At 42.3% G+C, this 13,626-nt stretch overlaps 1 protein-coding gene across 1 annotated transcript; it reads right to left on the minus strand.

Annotated features, from left to right (window-relative positions):
• Nucleotides 1–10,527: 10,527 nt before the first annotated feature.
• LOC136140222 (small ribosomal subunit protein eS1-like) lies at nucleotides 10,528–11,336 on the minus strand. The gene is given in 2 exon segments (XM_065898305.1): nucleotides 10,528–11,006; nucleotides 11,009–11,336. Coding segments are annotated over 2 exon segments (807 nt in total).
• Between the last annotated feature and the right edge of the window lie 2,290 nt (nucleotides 11,337–13,626).

Below are 13,626 nucleotides of genomic sequence, written 5' to 3' on the forward strand. Positions count from 1 at the left end.
CAACTACCTGTTTTTTTTTGCAAGAACCCCTAAATATCCTGTGCCCCCCCTCTTACCTCTTCAGAACAGTCCCTCAGAGCTATCTGAGAGGCTGTCTCCTGACTTAAGTCCTCAGTATGTCCTCCACATAAAACATAATTGTGAATTTACAATTCACTGGCTTATAAAAGGATATTTGTTTCATTCTTATATATTTATTTATATTTGAAATACACCAGGAATTTTAAATATATAAAAGAGAAAGAGCTAGTGAGTATAGACATTTAGGGTCAGAAAATGTACAGCAGAGCTCTGTAGTTGATGTGCTTGCTATGAGACTTGGCCAATTTACTAATATATTTATAAATATTATATTTACTTATGTTAGTATATATTAATATTATGTACTTATATGTTATTCATACAGTAATATTATATATTCCTGCCTGTAAGTGAGGCATTCTTAATAAATACTCTGAATTTTCAATGAAGAAAGTTGCTTCCCCCCTCAAGCACTGTCTTTCAAATGGTCTCCTGTGTTCTCTCTCACACTCCTTGTACCACTAGGCTTGGACATGGGATGGGTGTCTTGTTAATTTCCCCTTCCAAACTATTATCTCCCTCTTCCTAAATTCCAGCCCCTGCCCCCCAGCATTAATTTTCATGTCATCAAACTACCCACCATTCCTTTTCCATACAGTCACCTACCAGTCTGTTCATTTCTGTATTTTAAATGTGTTGACCAAGTAAGTTCCTACTGTATCAAAACTGCAACACATAAAGTATTAATTCTACGCCAAATATTTTAAAAAAATTTTAATTTAAAAACTATCCAAAACCAGCGACTTCCCTGCTGATCCAGCGGTTAAGACCACACTCCCAATGCACAGGGCCCGGGTTTGAACTAGATCCTGCATGCCGCAACTAAGACCCTGCATACCACAAGTAAAGATCCTGCATACCACAAGTAAAGATTCCGCATACAGCACCTAAAAAGATCCTGCATGCCATAACTAAGAAGGAGATCCCATATACCACAACGAAGATCCTGCGAGCCACAACTAAAGACCCAGTGAAGCCAAATAAATAAATTTAAAACATAAAAACACACTATCCAAAAGCATTGGTGAGTGAACAAAAGTGGGCAGATCCTGGAGATAGGTCAACGCTTAGAAGAAGGAAATGACAGGGTCAGTTTTCTGCTTTTTATGGCTTTTATCCCAAGAGCACGTCCCAGTCAAATCTGTTTAGGGCAGCTAAAATTTTGGATTGTATCTTGGGCAGTACCATCTGGAAAACCGCAAAGGAGTTCAAGGCCTATACAACTGCTGCTGGAAGGTGAGGTGTGTAGGATAGCCTTGGAAAGAAGCAAGCCAGAGAGGGAAAGCCCCAAATTCTGTGTATAAGCATTTTCCAAAAGTCTGGCTGATTCTTTAACTATATAAGGCAGAGGAGACAAAGCTACCAAGCCAGTAGAACTGAATTGAAATTTGAGCTGTCACCCACAGGAAAGAAACAATTTTCATTCTGAATCCAGCTAAATTAAGTGACTAATAAAACTTTTTTTAAAAAAGAAAATCAGTACCCTTTGGAAGAACATAATAGAATCCAGTTTCCTCAGTATATTAATGACAATGTCCAGGATATAATCCAAAGTTACTAGACAGATGAAAGAAACAGGAAAACATGACCCATTCTCAAGAGACAAGACATCAATGGAAATCAGCCCTGAGATGATTCAGATGTTGCAATTAGATAATGATTTTTTTTTTTAATTTTTGGCTGTGTTGGGTCTTCATTGCTGTGTGCAGGCTTTCTGTGGTTGCAGCAAGTGGGGGCTACTCTTCGTTGCAGTGCACAGGCTTCTCATTGCAGTGGCTTCTCGTTGCGGAGCACGGGCTGTAGTCACACGGGCTTCGGTAGTTGTGGTGTGCAGACTCTAGAGCACAGGCTGAGTAGTTGTGGCACACAGGCTTAGTTGCTTTGCAGCATGTGGGATCTTCTCAGGCCAGGGCTCGAACCCATGTCCCCTGCATTGGCAGGCAGATGCTTAACCACTGTGCCACCAGGGAAGCCCAATAATGATTTTTAAAAGCTATTATAAGGACTTACCTGGTGGCACAGTGTTTAAGAATCCTCCTGCCAATGCAGGGGACACAGGTTCGATCCCTGGTCTGGGAAGATCCCACGTGCCATGGAGCAACTAAGCCCATGTGCCACAACTACTGAGCCTGTGCACCACAACTACTGAGCCCATGCGCCTGGAGCCTGTGCTTCCACAAGAGAAGCCACCACAATGAGAAGCCCTCACACCACAACAAAGAGTAGCCCCCACTTGCTGCAACTAAAAAGCCCACACACAACAACAAAGACCCAACACAGCCAAAAAATAAATAAAATTTTAAAAAGCCACTCTATTAAAAAAAAAGCTATTATAACTATGCTTAAAATGTAAAGGAACGTATACTCACTGTGAAGGAAAAGATAAGAATTCTCTGCTAAGAAACTGGAACTCAAAAAAGAACAAAATAGGGCTTCCCTGGTGGCACAGTGGTTGAGAGTCTGCCTGCCGATGCAGGGGACACGGGTTTGTGCCCCGGTCCGGGAGGATCCCACGTGCCGTGGAGCAGCTGGGCCCGTGAGCCATGGCCGCTGAGCCTGCGTGTCTGGAGCATGTGCTCTGCAACGGGAGAGGCCACAACAGTGAGAGGCCCGTGTACCACAAAAAAATAAAAATAAAAATTCTACAGGCTTCCCTGGTGGTGCAGTCGTTAAGAATCCACCTGCCAATGCAGGGTCACAGGTTCGAGCCCTGGTCTGGGAAGATCCCACATGCTGCAGAGCAATTAAGCCTGTGAGCCACAACTACTGAGTCCGTGAGCCACAACTACTGAAACTGACGTGCCTGGAGCCTGTGCTCCACAACAAGAGAAGCCACCCAATGAGAAGCCTGTGCACCACAAACAGTAACCCCAAGCGCAGCAATGAAGACCCAATGCAGCCAAAAAAAGTTTAAAAAAATTCTAGAACTAAAAAATATCCTAACAAATTTATTAGATCACTGTAACAAAAGTGAAAATGACAGAGAAAAGTGTTTCAGTGAACTTTAAAATAACTTAGATGAAATGGACCTATTCTTTGAAAGACACAATCAAGAAAAAAATAGATAATCTGAATACGCCTATATCTACTAAAGAAATTGAACCAGTGAGAAATTACAAAAAAGAATGCACCAGGCCCAGAGTTTCATTGGTGAAATTCCCAAACATTTAAGAAAGAAATTATAGAAAATTGGTATTACTTCTTCCAGAAAATTGAAGCAGAGGGAATATTCTGTGAGGCCAGTATTACCCTAATATCAAAACCAGATAAAGATATTAGAAGCAAGAAAACTACAGACAAATATCTCTCATGGACAAAGGTGTAAAAATCCTCAACGAAATAGCAAATCAAATCCAAAAATGTATGAAAAGAATTTATACCACAATCAAGAGAGATTTATTTCAGGTATACAAGGCTGGTTTAATATTTGAACGTTAAATTGATTCATCACACCAATAGGCTAAATAAGAAAAATCACATGATCATATCAATAGATGCAGAAAAAGCATTTGACAAAACCTAACTCACATTTGTAACAAAAACTCAGTAAACTAGGAATAGAACTTTCCAAACTTGATAAAGAACATCTACCAAAAAACCTGCAGCAACATAATACTTAATGGTGGGAAACTGGATGCTTTTCCCCAAAGATCAAGGACAAGGCAAGAATGTTCACTTACACCATTCCTAGTCAACATTGTACTGGAGGTCCTAGCTAATGTAATAAGGAAAGCTTGGGAAGAAAGAAATGGAACTTTGTTCACAGATGATGTAATAGTCTATGCAGAAAATCCCAAAGCATTGACGAGAAAATAATAACTCCTGCAAGTCAAAGTGATTATAGCCAAGTATAGAATACAATATACAAAATTCAACTGCTTCCCTGTATACCAGCAGTGAATAACTGGAATTTGAATAAAAAACAAAATACCACTGACATTAGCTCCAAAAATGAGAAATATTTAGGTACAAATCTAACAAAATAGGCACATGATCCATATGAGGGAAACTAAAACCTTGATGAAAGAAATATCTAAATAAATGGAGAGATATTCCATGTTCATGGACAGGAAGACTCAATACTGTCAAGATGTCAGTTTTCCTAATGTGATCTATAGACTTAATGCAGTCCCAGCCAAAATCCCAGCATGTTATTTTGTTAATATTGACAAATGGATTCTAAATTGTATATGAAGAGGCAAAAGATCCAGAATAGCCAACAAAAGAAGGTCAGAAGACCTGACTGTATATAAAGGTATAGACTTACTATAAAGGTGTAATCAAGATGGTGTACTGGCAAAAGAATATACAAGTAGATCAGTGGAACAGAATAGAGAGCCCAGAAATAGACCCCCCCACACACAAATACTAGTCAACTAATCTTTGACAAAGGAGCAAAGAGTCTTTTCAACAAATGACAGGGAACAATTAGACATCCACATGCAAAAACAAATTAAAAAAAGAATCTAGAGACAGGCTTTACATACTTCACAGATCACAAACTTCAACGTAAAATGCAAAACTGTAAGACTTCTAGAAGATAACATAAGAGAAAATCTAGATGACCTTGGGGTTGACGATAAGTTGTAGATAGAGAACTTACCATATGTCCATGAAAGAAAAAAATTAATGTTAGCCTTCTATAAAATTAAAAACACATTCTGCATAAGACACTATTGAAAAAAAGACAAACCACAGACTAAGAAAATTCTTACAAAACATATCTAATAAAGGATGTGTCCAAAATACACAAAGAACTCTTAAAAGTCAACAAGAACAAACCAACTTAAAAATGGGCAAAGGATCTCAGTAGACATCTCACCAAAGACGATATACAGAGAGAAAATAAGCATATAAATATACGTTCTACATCATGTCATCAGGGAATTGCAAATTAAAATGAGATACTACCTATCAGAATGGCTATCAAAAAACTGACAACACGAGACTTTTGTGGTGGCGCAGTGGTTAAGAATCCGCCTGCCAAGGTAGGGGACACAGGTTCAAGCCCTGGTCCAGGAAGATTCCCACATGCCGTGGAACAACTAAACCCATGCACCACAGCTACTTAGCGTGCACTCTAGAGCCCAGGAGCCACAACTACTGAATCCTGCATGCCTGGAGCCTGTGCTCCACAGCAGGAGGAGCCACAGCAGTAAGAAGCCTGTGCACCACAGCGAAGAGTAGCCCCCGCTCACCACAACTAGAGGAAGCCCGCACACAGCAACGAAGACCCAACACAGCCAAAAATTAATTAATTAAATTTAAAAACAAAAAAAACCCCGACAACACCAAATGGTGTTAAGAACATGGTGGCAACAGGGATGATTTTTTCATTTCTGGTGGGAAAGCAAAATGGTACAGCCATGTGGAAAGACAGTTTGGCAGTTTCTTACGAAGCTAGACAGAGTCTTTCCATATGGACTGCAATCATGCTTCTAGGATCCTACCCAACTGGGTGGAAAACTTATGTATACTCAAAACCTGCACACATATTTATAGCAACTTTCATCATAATTGCCAAAAACTGGAAGCAACTAAGATGTTCCTTCAACAAGTGAATGGATATACAATCTATGGTTGTATAAGTTAATTAATTTAAAAAAATACAATAACTGAAGGAAGTTCACTAGATTACTAAAATAGCAGAATGGAAAAAAATTGTCAGTGGCCTTGAAGATACATTAATAGTAATTATCAAATCTGAAGAACACAGAGAAAAAAAACGCAAAAAAATTGGAGAGAACCTCTGAAATCTGAAGGATAATAAAAAGGTATAATGTGTGTGTATTTTGTTTTTGTGGTACGCGGGCCGCTCACTGTTGTGGCCTCTCCCGTTGCGGAGCACAGACTCCGGACGCACAGGCTCAGCGGCCATGGCTCACGGGCCCAGCCACTCCGTGGCATGTGGGATCTTCCCGGACCAGGGCACAAACGCATGTCCCCTGCATCGACAGGCAGACTCTCAACCACTGCACCACCAGGGAAGCCCCAATGTGTGTGTATTTATAGTCCCAGAAAGAGGGGTGAGGGGAGTGAGGCAGAAAAGAATTTGAAAAAATAAAGACCAAAATTTTGCCCCATTTGGTGAAAGACATAACTTTACAGATTCAAGAAGCTCAGTGTAAAATGAACTTATCTACAGAACAGAAACAGACAGAGAGAGGACAGACTTGTGGTTACCAAAGTTTGGGGGAAGCGATGGATTGGAAGTTTGGGATTAGCAGATACAAACTCATATATAGAATGGATAAACAACAAGGTCTTAACTGTATAGCACAGGGAACTATATTCAATATCCTATGATAAACCATGATGGGAAAGAATATGAAAAAGAATGTAAATATATATGTATAACTGAATCACTTTGCTGTACAGCAGAAATTAACACAACATTGCAAATCAACTATACTTCAATAAAATAAATTTTAAAAAAAGCTCAGTGTACTCCAAATAGGAAAGACAGACCTATACAACTGTAGTCAACTGATGGAAATCAAGGATAAAAGTCAAATCATGAAAGCAGCTAAAGAAAAATGATATTGCAGAGGGAAACAGTGATTCAAATGACAGCTGATATTTGAAAAAAAAAAATGCTGCACCAGAAAAAAAATCTAGGGCAGAAAAAAAGAGGAGCAATGTCTTTAAAGTGTTGCAAGAAAAAAAAACCAAACCAATCTTATTTTCAAAGAAAATGTTCTTTCAAAATAAAGGCAAAGTAAAGATATCTTCAAATAAAGGCAAACAGAGAATTCACTGCCAGCAGAACTGCACCATAATAAATGCTCGAGGAGTTTTTCAATATGATCAGAAATGACACTGGAAACATGGATCTCCAGGAAGTAAGGGAGAAAGACAGAAATGGTAAATATGTAAACATAATATACTGTATTTCTTCTTCACTTACTAATATACATATGACTGATGATGCAAAATATATAATGTATGTTGGTGCAATACATATACATTATTCGCTTTACATGAAATGACACTTTAACTGAAAAATTATGAAGAACGTTGTAATCACTAAAACAACTTAGTTAAATGATGCAGCAGTACAGCCAAAAAGCCAATAGATAATTAAAATGGAATGCATAAAGATACTTAATTAGGACTTCCCTGGTGGCACAGTGGTTAAGAATCCACCTGCCAATGCAGGGGACACGGGTTCGAGCCCTGGTCTGGGAAGATCCCACATGCCGCAGAGTAACTAAACCTGTGTGCCACAACTACTGAGCCTGTGCTCTAGAGCTTGTGAGCCACAACTACTGAGCCCACATGCCACAACTACTGAAGCCCACACACCTAGAGCCTATACTCTGCAACAAGACAAGCCACTGCAATGAGAAGCCCATGCACCACAATGAAGAGTAGCCCCCACTCTCCACAACTAGAGAAAGCCCGCACTCAGCGACGAAGACCCAATGCAGAGCCAAAAACAAAACAAAACAAAACAAAATATATATATATATATATATATTTAAAGATACTTAATTCCAAAGAGAGAAGGAAGGGGAAGACAGAGGAACAAAAAAACAAGAGGGTAAAACGTAAATACTAAAACAGTAGCCCTAAATATAACCACATAAATAATTACATTAAATCTTAACTATACAAAGGCAAGGATTGAATGGATTAAAAAGTAACTATATGCACTCTTCGAGAAATGTACCTTAAACATCAAGAGCCAGATGGGTTGAAAGTACACAGATGGAAGAGTCCATAGGACTTTTCCCATAAGCATGAGAAGGCTGGAGCAGTTATATTAATATTAGATAAAGTAGATTTCTTTACAAAGACTCCTACAGAGCTGAAACGGAATTTTTTTCAGTGATAAAAAGGTCAAGTACATCAGTAACATAAAAAAAAATCTTTAAAAAATTATGTGGACCATTTTTAAAGTCTTTATTGAATTTGTTACAATATTGCTTCTGTTTTATGTTTTGTTTTTTTTTTGGCCACGAGGCATGTGGGATTTTAGCTCCCGACCAGGGAATGAACCTGCACCCCCTGCATCGGAAGGTGAACTCTTTACCACCGGACCACCAGGGAAGTACCAATAACATAATTTTTAAACGTTTATGGGACAGATCACCAAGTTTTAAAACACATGAAGCAAAACTTATAAAACTAAAGGGAAAAAAATAGGAAAACCCACCAGAGGTAAAGATTTTTAGCCTCTCTCCCACAAACTGTTAGTACAACTACACAAAATCAGTGAAGACAGATATTGACAACATCAACCACCTTGATCTAATTGATATTTACAGAACCCTTCACCCAAGAACAGCAGAACGCTGTTGACTGTTAACTGAGAGTTGAAGAGAATAATTTGGTGACAGAAAAGGAACCTGTATTAATTTGGGTATGAATTAACTTAGTCACTTCATATAAGAAGACCCAAATCATATTCTTTTGATAAATATGTAATAACTTGGAGTTTAATAACATTTCTTTCTTTTAAATCATTTTGACAGTTTATCTTGACTGAAGTGTGTGAATAACAACTGAATGATTTTGGGGACTTCGCTGGTGGTCCAATGGTTAGGATTCTGTGCTCCCACTGCAGGGGGCATGGGTTCGATTCCTGGTCGGGGAACTAAGATCCTGCATGCTGTGTGGCACACACACACCCCCAAAAAAAAAATCCTGATTTTTTAAATAATAAATCTCAAAAGTTTCACAAGGGTGGGGTGGATAAAAAGGAACTGGAACAGGAAAAATAAAAAGGGATCCAACTTCAGACAATTATGCAATTATACTGTAAAAGGCTAATAATGTTCTCTCTTCAAGAAGAGGGAAGAAAGTTTAGATGTAGAAAAAGATTTGGACATAGAATTATGTCCTTTGGGTGGGTCTGTGTACATAGAATTATGTCCTTTGAGTGGGTCTATGTTTGGGTATAATTAATCTTATGTACCTGTAGAAAGAGAAAACAAGACCAAGTCTAAAGGTATTATTGGTTTAAAAAAAAAAAAGCAGTCACTCAGATCAGCCAGGAGAGGGGGAGGGTTGGTCATTTTTGTTTGGGTAATCATGTATTGTCCCTGTTGAGACATGATTGCAGAGTGGTCTTGTTTTTGCCTTGATGTATCATGGTAACAAAGTGGCCTTCTCTGACGCTGATTTTCTGTGAAACTCTTTATGTCAAAAAGACTCAGCCCAGGCTTCCCTGGTGGCGCAGTGGTCGAGAGTCCGCCTGCCGATGCAGGGGACGTGGGTTCGTGCCCCGGTCCGGGAAGATCCCACATGCCGCGGAGCGGCTGGGCCCGTGAGCCATGGCCGCTGGGCCTGCGCGTCCGGAGCCTGTGCTCCGCAACGGGAGAGGCCCGCATACCAAAAAAAAAAAAAAAAAAAAAGACTCAGCCCTTCTAGCTCCTCCTCCTCAGGCCAGATGCTCTGTATCCTAAGAATGTCTCCAACAACTAGACACAAAGTGTGCCCACCCCTTGGGAAGTCCACCTACGCAAACAGTGTTAGGGCAAGAATTTTGTTTTTTAAGTGCAAACATAATATCTTAAATTTTGCCTCTTGGCCCACAAAGCCTAAAATGTTTGCTATCTGATCCTTTTCAGAAAAAGTTTTCCAATATTGGTCTCAGGAAGAAAACACTTTATCTTTTTTTTTTAAAAAAATTAATTTACTTATTTATTTTTGGCTGCATTGGGTCTTCGTTGCTGCGTGCGGGTTTTCTCTAGTTGTGTCGAGCAGGGACTACTCTTCGTTGCGGTGCACGGGCTTCTCATTGCAGTGGCTTCTCTTGTTTGCGGAGCACGGGCTCTAGGCGTGTGGGCTTCAGTAGTTGTGGCACGCAGGCTCAGTAGCTGTGGCTCATGGGCTCTAGACCGCAGGCATCAATAGTTGTGGTGCACGGGCTTAGTTGCTCCGCAGCATGTGGGATCTTCCCGGACCAGGGCTCGAACCCGTGTCCCTTGCATTGGCAGGCGGATTCTTAACCACTGTGCCACCAGAGAAGTCCCTATCATATCATTTCAGTTGACACAGAAAAGGCATTTGACAAAATAAAACATCCAGTAATGATAAAATATCTCAACTAACTAGGGAAAGAAGAGAACTTCCTCAACTTGATAAAAGGCACCTAGCAAAAACCAGCAGGTGACATCATACTTAATAAAGACTGAATGCTTTCCCCATGTGACTGGGAACAAAGCAAGGATGTCCACTCTCACTTCTATTCAAAATTGTACTAGAAGTCTTAGCCAGTGCACCAAAGCAAGAAAAAAAAAAGCATACAGATTGGAAAGGAAGAAATAATTTTCTATCCTAGAAAATTCTAAGGAATCTACAAAAACCTAGAATTTCAAGTAGTTTATCAAGGTCATTCGACATGAAGGCAGTACACACACACACACAAATCATTTTTCAATACCCTACCAATGTACAATTTTTTTTAATATCACAAATGAGGTCTTTTATTTGTCACCATTAAAAGTCTGATTTTTCAACAGATTCCTGGACTGGTGGCTCATATCCATCAGCTCGTTCAACTTTAGCACCTCTCTGGTCCCCAGGAGCTTTTCCAGAACTACTACCTTCACCATGTAGCTCCATGAGTTTTCCCAATTCAAACCTGGGCTGCTTCAGCATTTTTGCTTTTCTAACAAAGACCTCATGGAGTGGATAAATAGATCGGCAGGCCTTTTCTATGTCTTTTCCAGTGCTGTCTGGAATCAGTTTATTGACCACCCCTTTCGGGTCATTTGTCTGCACCTCTCGGGTCATGAGTTCCGTCATCTCCTTGCGGATCTGGCGGACCTGCTGGTGCTGGGCATCAGAGGTCTTCCGAATCTGATTGGTGCGTTTTTTAGTAAAACCCACACAGAAGAGACGAAGCAAATAACCATCGGTAGTCTTGACATCAGCGTGAGCTCCGATCACGGTCTGCCATTTTGTGACCATGGAGCCATTTTGTCACGGGTAGGATCCACGCCGTGGAAACCAGTCAGGCAGTTTTTGCCCTGAACGTCCTCAGTAATAAGCTCGAATTTTCTAAATGCGACTTCATCACTCTGCAGATCGGCAGGGCTCGCTTCAAACACACGCCCCCTGCGGCCATCGGATGCGATTTTGGTTCCTTGAGTTCTCGTGACTAGTGTTTTCCTAATATTTCTTATATTGAACATACCTGGTGCTTTCACATCATACCAATCTTTCTTAGAAAATGGGTCAACCACTTCCTTCTTGGCTCCCTTTTTACCGCCTTTCGTAAGGTGCTTGTTCTTTCCAACCGCCATGGTAATGCTCCGAGAGCCAAAAAAAGCTGTACAATTTTTAATAACCCTAGTAATGTATAATATTTCTATGCCCTAGCAATGTACGAAATTTAAAAACAATGCCATTTACAAGTGTGGAGCCCTATATCGAGGGCACAGGACAAAAATCTCCAGAATTAACCAAGCCCCCATAGCAACCGTTGCCATGGGCTCTCCTGACCTAACCGGACAGCCCCCAACTCCGTATTAGGTACAATATTCACCTTGTAGCATCCTGACCAATCACCTAATGCCATCCTGCCAGCAGGAGTTTTCTTTGTCTTGCGGCTGTAAAAGTTGGCTTCTAGCCCACAGAGGGGGTCGGCTCTCCCTGGTCTATCAGGAAGTGGGCCCGCTGTATTTGCAGCACCCCTCGCTAACTCTGCTCTTTGTTCTCAATAAACTCACTCTTTTCTAAAACACTTTGTGTCTGGAAATTCTTCCAACCCCCACACGGACCACAGTATTTTGGTGGCCCGTACGGGGACGCTCAGGGGGTCCCCCCTCCACACTGTCGTTTCTTTTTTCGAACCCTCTGTGAACAGGCGAGGGGCACCCTCTGGTGTGTTCTGAAGGCCTCACAACCCATTACGCCCCAGTAACTGCCACCCAAGCGGGTGAGGCCTCTCCTTTTCCTCTCTCTCTCTCGGGCTCAGGACCGGGCCAATTAATATCGTACGGGCACGGGTCAGGCACTTAAAAGCCATTAGGGCGCCTGCCGCTTGAAGACTCCCGTGAAAGGGAAAGGGGGTCACGGAACAGACCAGGCTGTTAGAGCATCTGCCCCCAGCGAGACAACTTCCGCGCACCGTGAGGCACATATTGGTTCAAGCAGAGCACTGAGCCCCCTCCCCTTGGCCGCCGCCTTCCCGCCAGGACTACAAGGCCGATTCTTCAGCCTGTCTTCTCTGTTACTTTCACCTTTTTCTCGGGCCAGATTGATTTACAGGAGCCTCGGTGTTGCCTCTGAGCCGTCCCAGGAGTGCTTTTCACGTTTCAGGGAATCGCCAAACAGAGAGTCACCCGCTGGGTCCTGGGAATCTGTCTCTCCTTTCTTTCTTTCTCTGCCTGAGCCACGCGATGCCTTAGTTGCATGGTTTGTCCCTCAGTCACATGCTCAGGGGTCACCTCTCATGGTCGGACGCGATTGTTGGGACGGTCGGCCCATTTTATGCCTTAGTCGTACGGAGAGATCACTGGGACAAAGGGGACACCTTTCTGTCAGCCGGTGACTCTCAGTACCCCCTCTTTCTATGGCATACAGGCTAAGAACGGGTTCTGGTATGTCTAGGAGCCTCCCTCAGACTCACCCCTCGGCTGTATCCTCAGGAACTGGAAAACATTTGACCATGAAAATCTCAAAAAGAAGAGGCTCGTTTTCTTTTTTCTCTTTTTTTTCTTTTTTTTGCGGTATGCGGGCCTCTCACTGTTGTGGCCTCTCCCGTTGCGGAGCACAGGCTCCGGACGCGCAGGCCCAGCGGCCATGGCTCACGGGCCCAGCCGCTCTGCGGCATGTGGGATCCTCCCGGACCGGGGCATGAACCCGCGTCCCCTGCATCGGCAGGCGGGCTCTCAACCACTGCGCCACCATGGAAGCCCTCATTTTCTTTTGTAACACAGCGTGGCCCCAGTATAAACTGGGGGACCGAGAACAATGGCCTGTTAATGGCACACTAAATTATAACATGATCCTCCAACTTGATCTCTTTTGCTGGAAACAAGGAAAGAACTCAGAGATCCCTTATGTCCAGACCTTAATGGCCCGTAGTCAGAATCCAGATCTGAGGGACTCATGCCGCATGTGTCTTTCTGTTGCCACCTTCTCCCCCTGCCCCCTCTGTCTCCCTCTCCATCAAATATCCTAGGCGACACTCTACCTGACATTTCCTGTCCCCCACCCCATCAACCCCCTTTGCTTCAGCCCCCGCCCCTGCCTCAACCCACAGCTCCGCATCAGCCACCCCCTTTATCAGGGTGAAAGCCCGCTCTCCCCTCCCCACACAAGATCAAGGACTGCCCAACGCCAGGAAGCAGATTGTAATATGCTTCCCTTAAGGGAAGACATGGTCACTATTAGAGTCCATGTTCCCTCTCCCATGTCTGACATTTCCCAAATTCAAAACAAGTTAGGTTCCCTCAATCAGGATCCCACCACCTTTATCAAGGAATTTCAGGCCCTCACCATAGCCTTTGACCTGACCTGGCAAGACATTCATGTAGTCCCGACCACTTGTACTCAGGAAGAGAAAAAACAGGATATGGGCATCAAGCG

The sequence above is a fragment of the Phocoena phocoena genome, chromosome 20 (assembly GCF_963924675.1).
Source record: "Phocoena phocoena chromosome 20, mPhoPho1.1, whole genome shotgun sequence".
Taxonomy (NCBI): domain Eukaryota; kingdom Metazoa; phylum Chordata; class Mammalia; order Artiodactyla; family Phocoenidae; genus Phocoena; species Phocoena phocoena.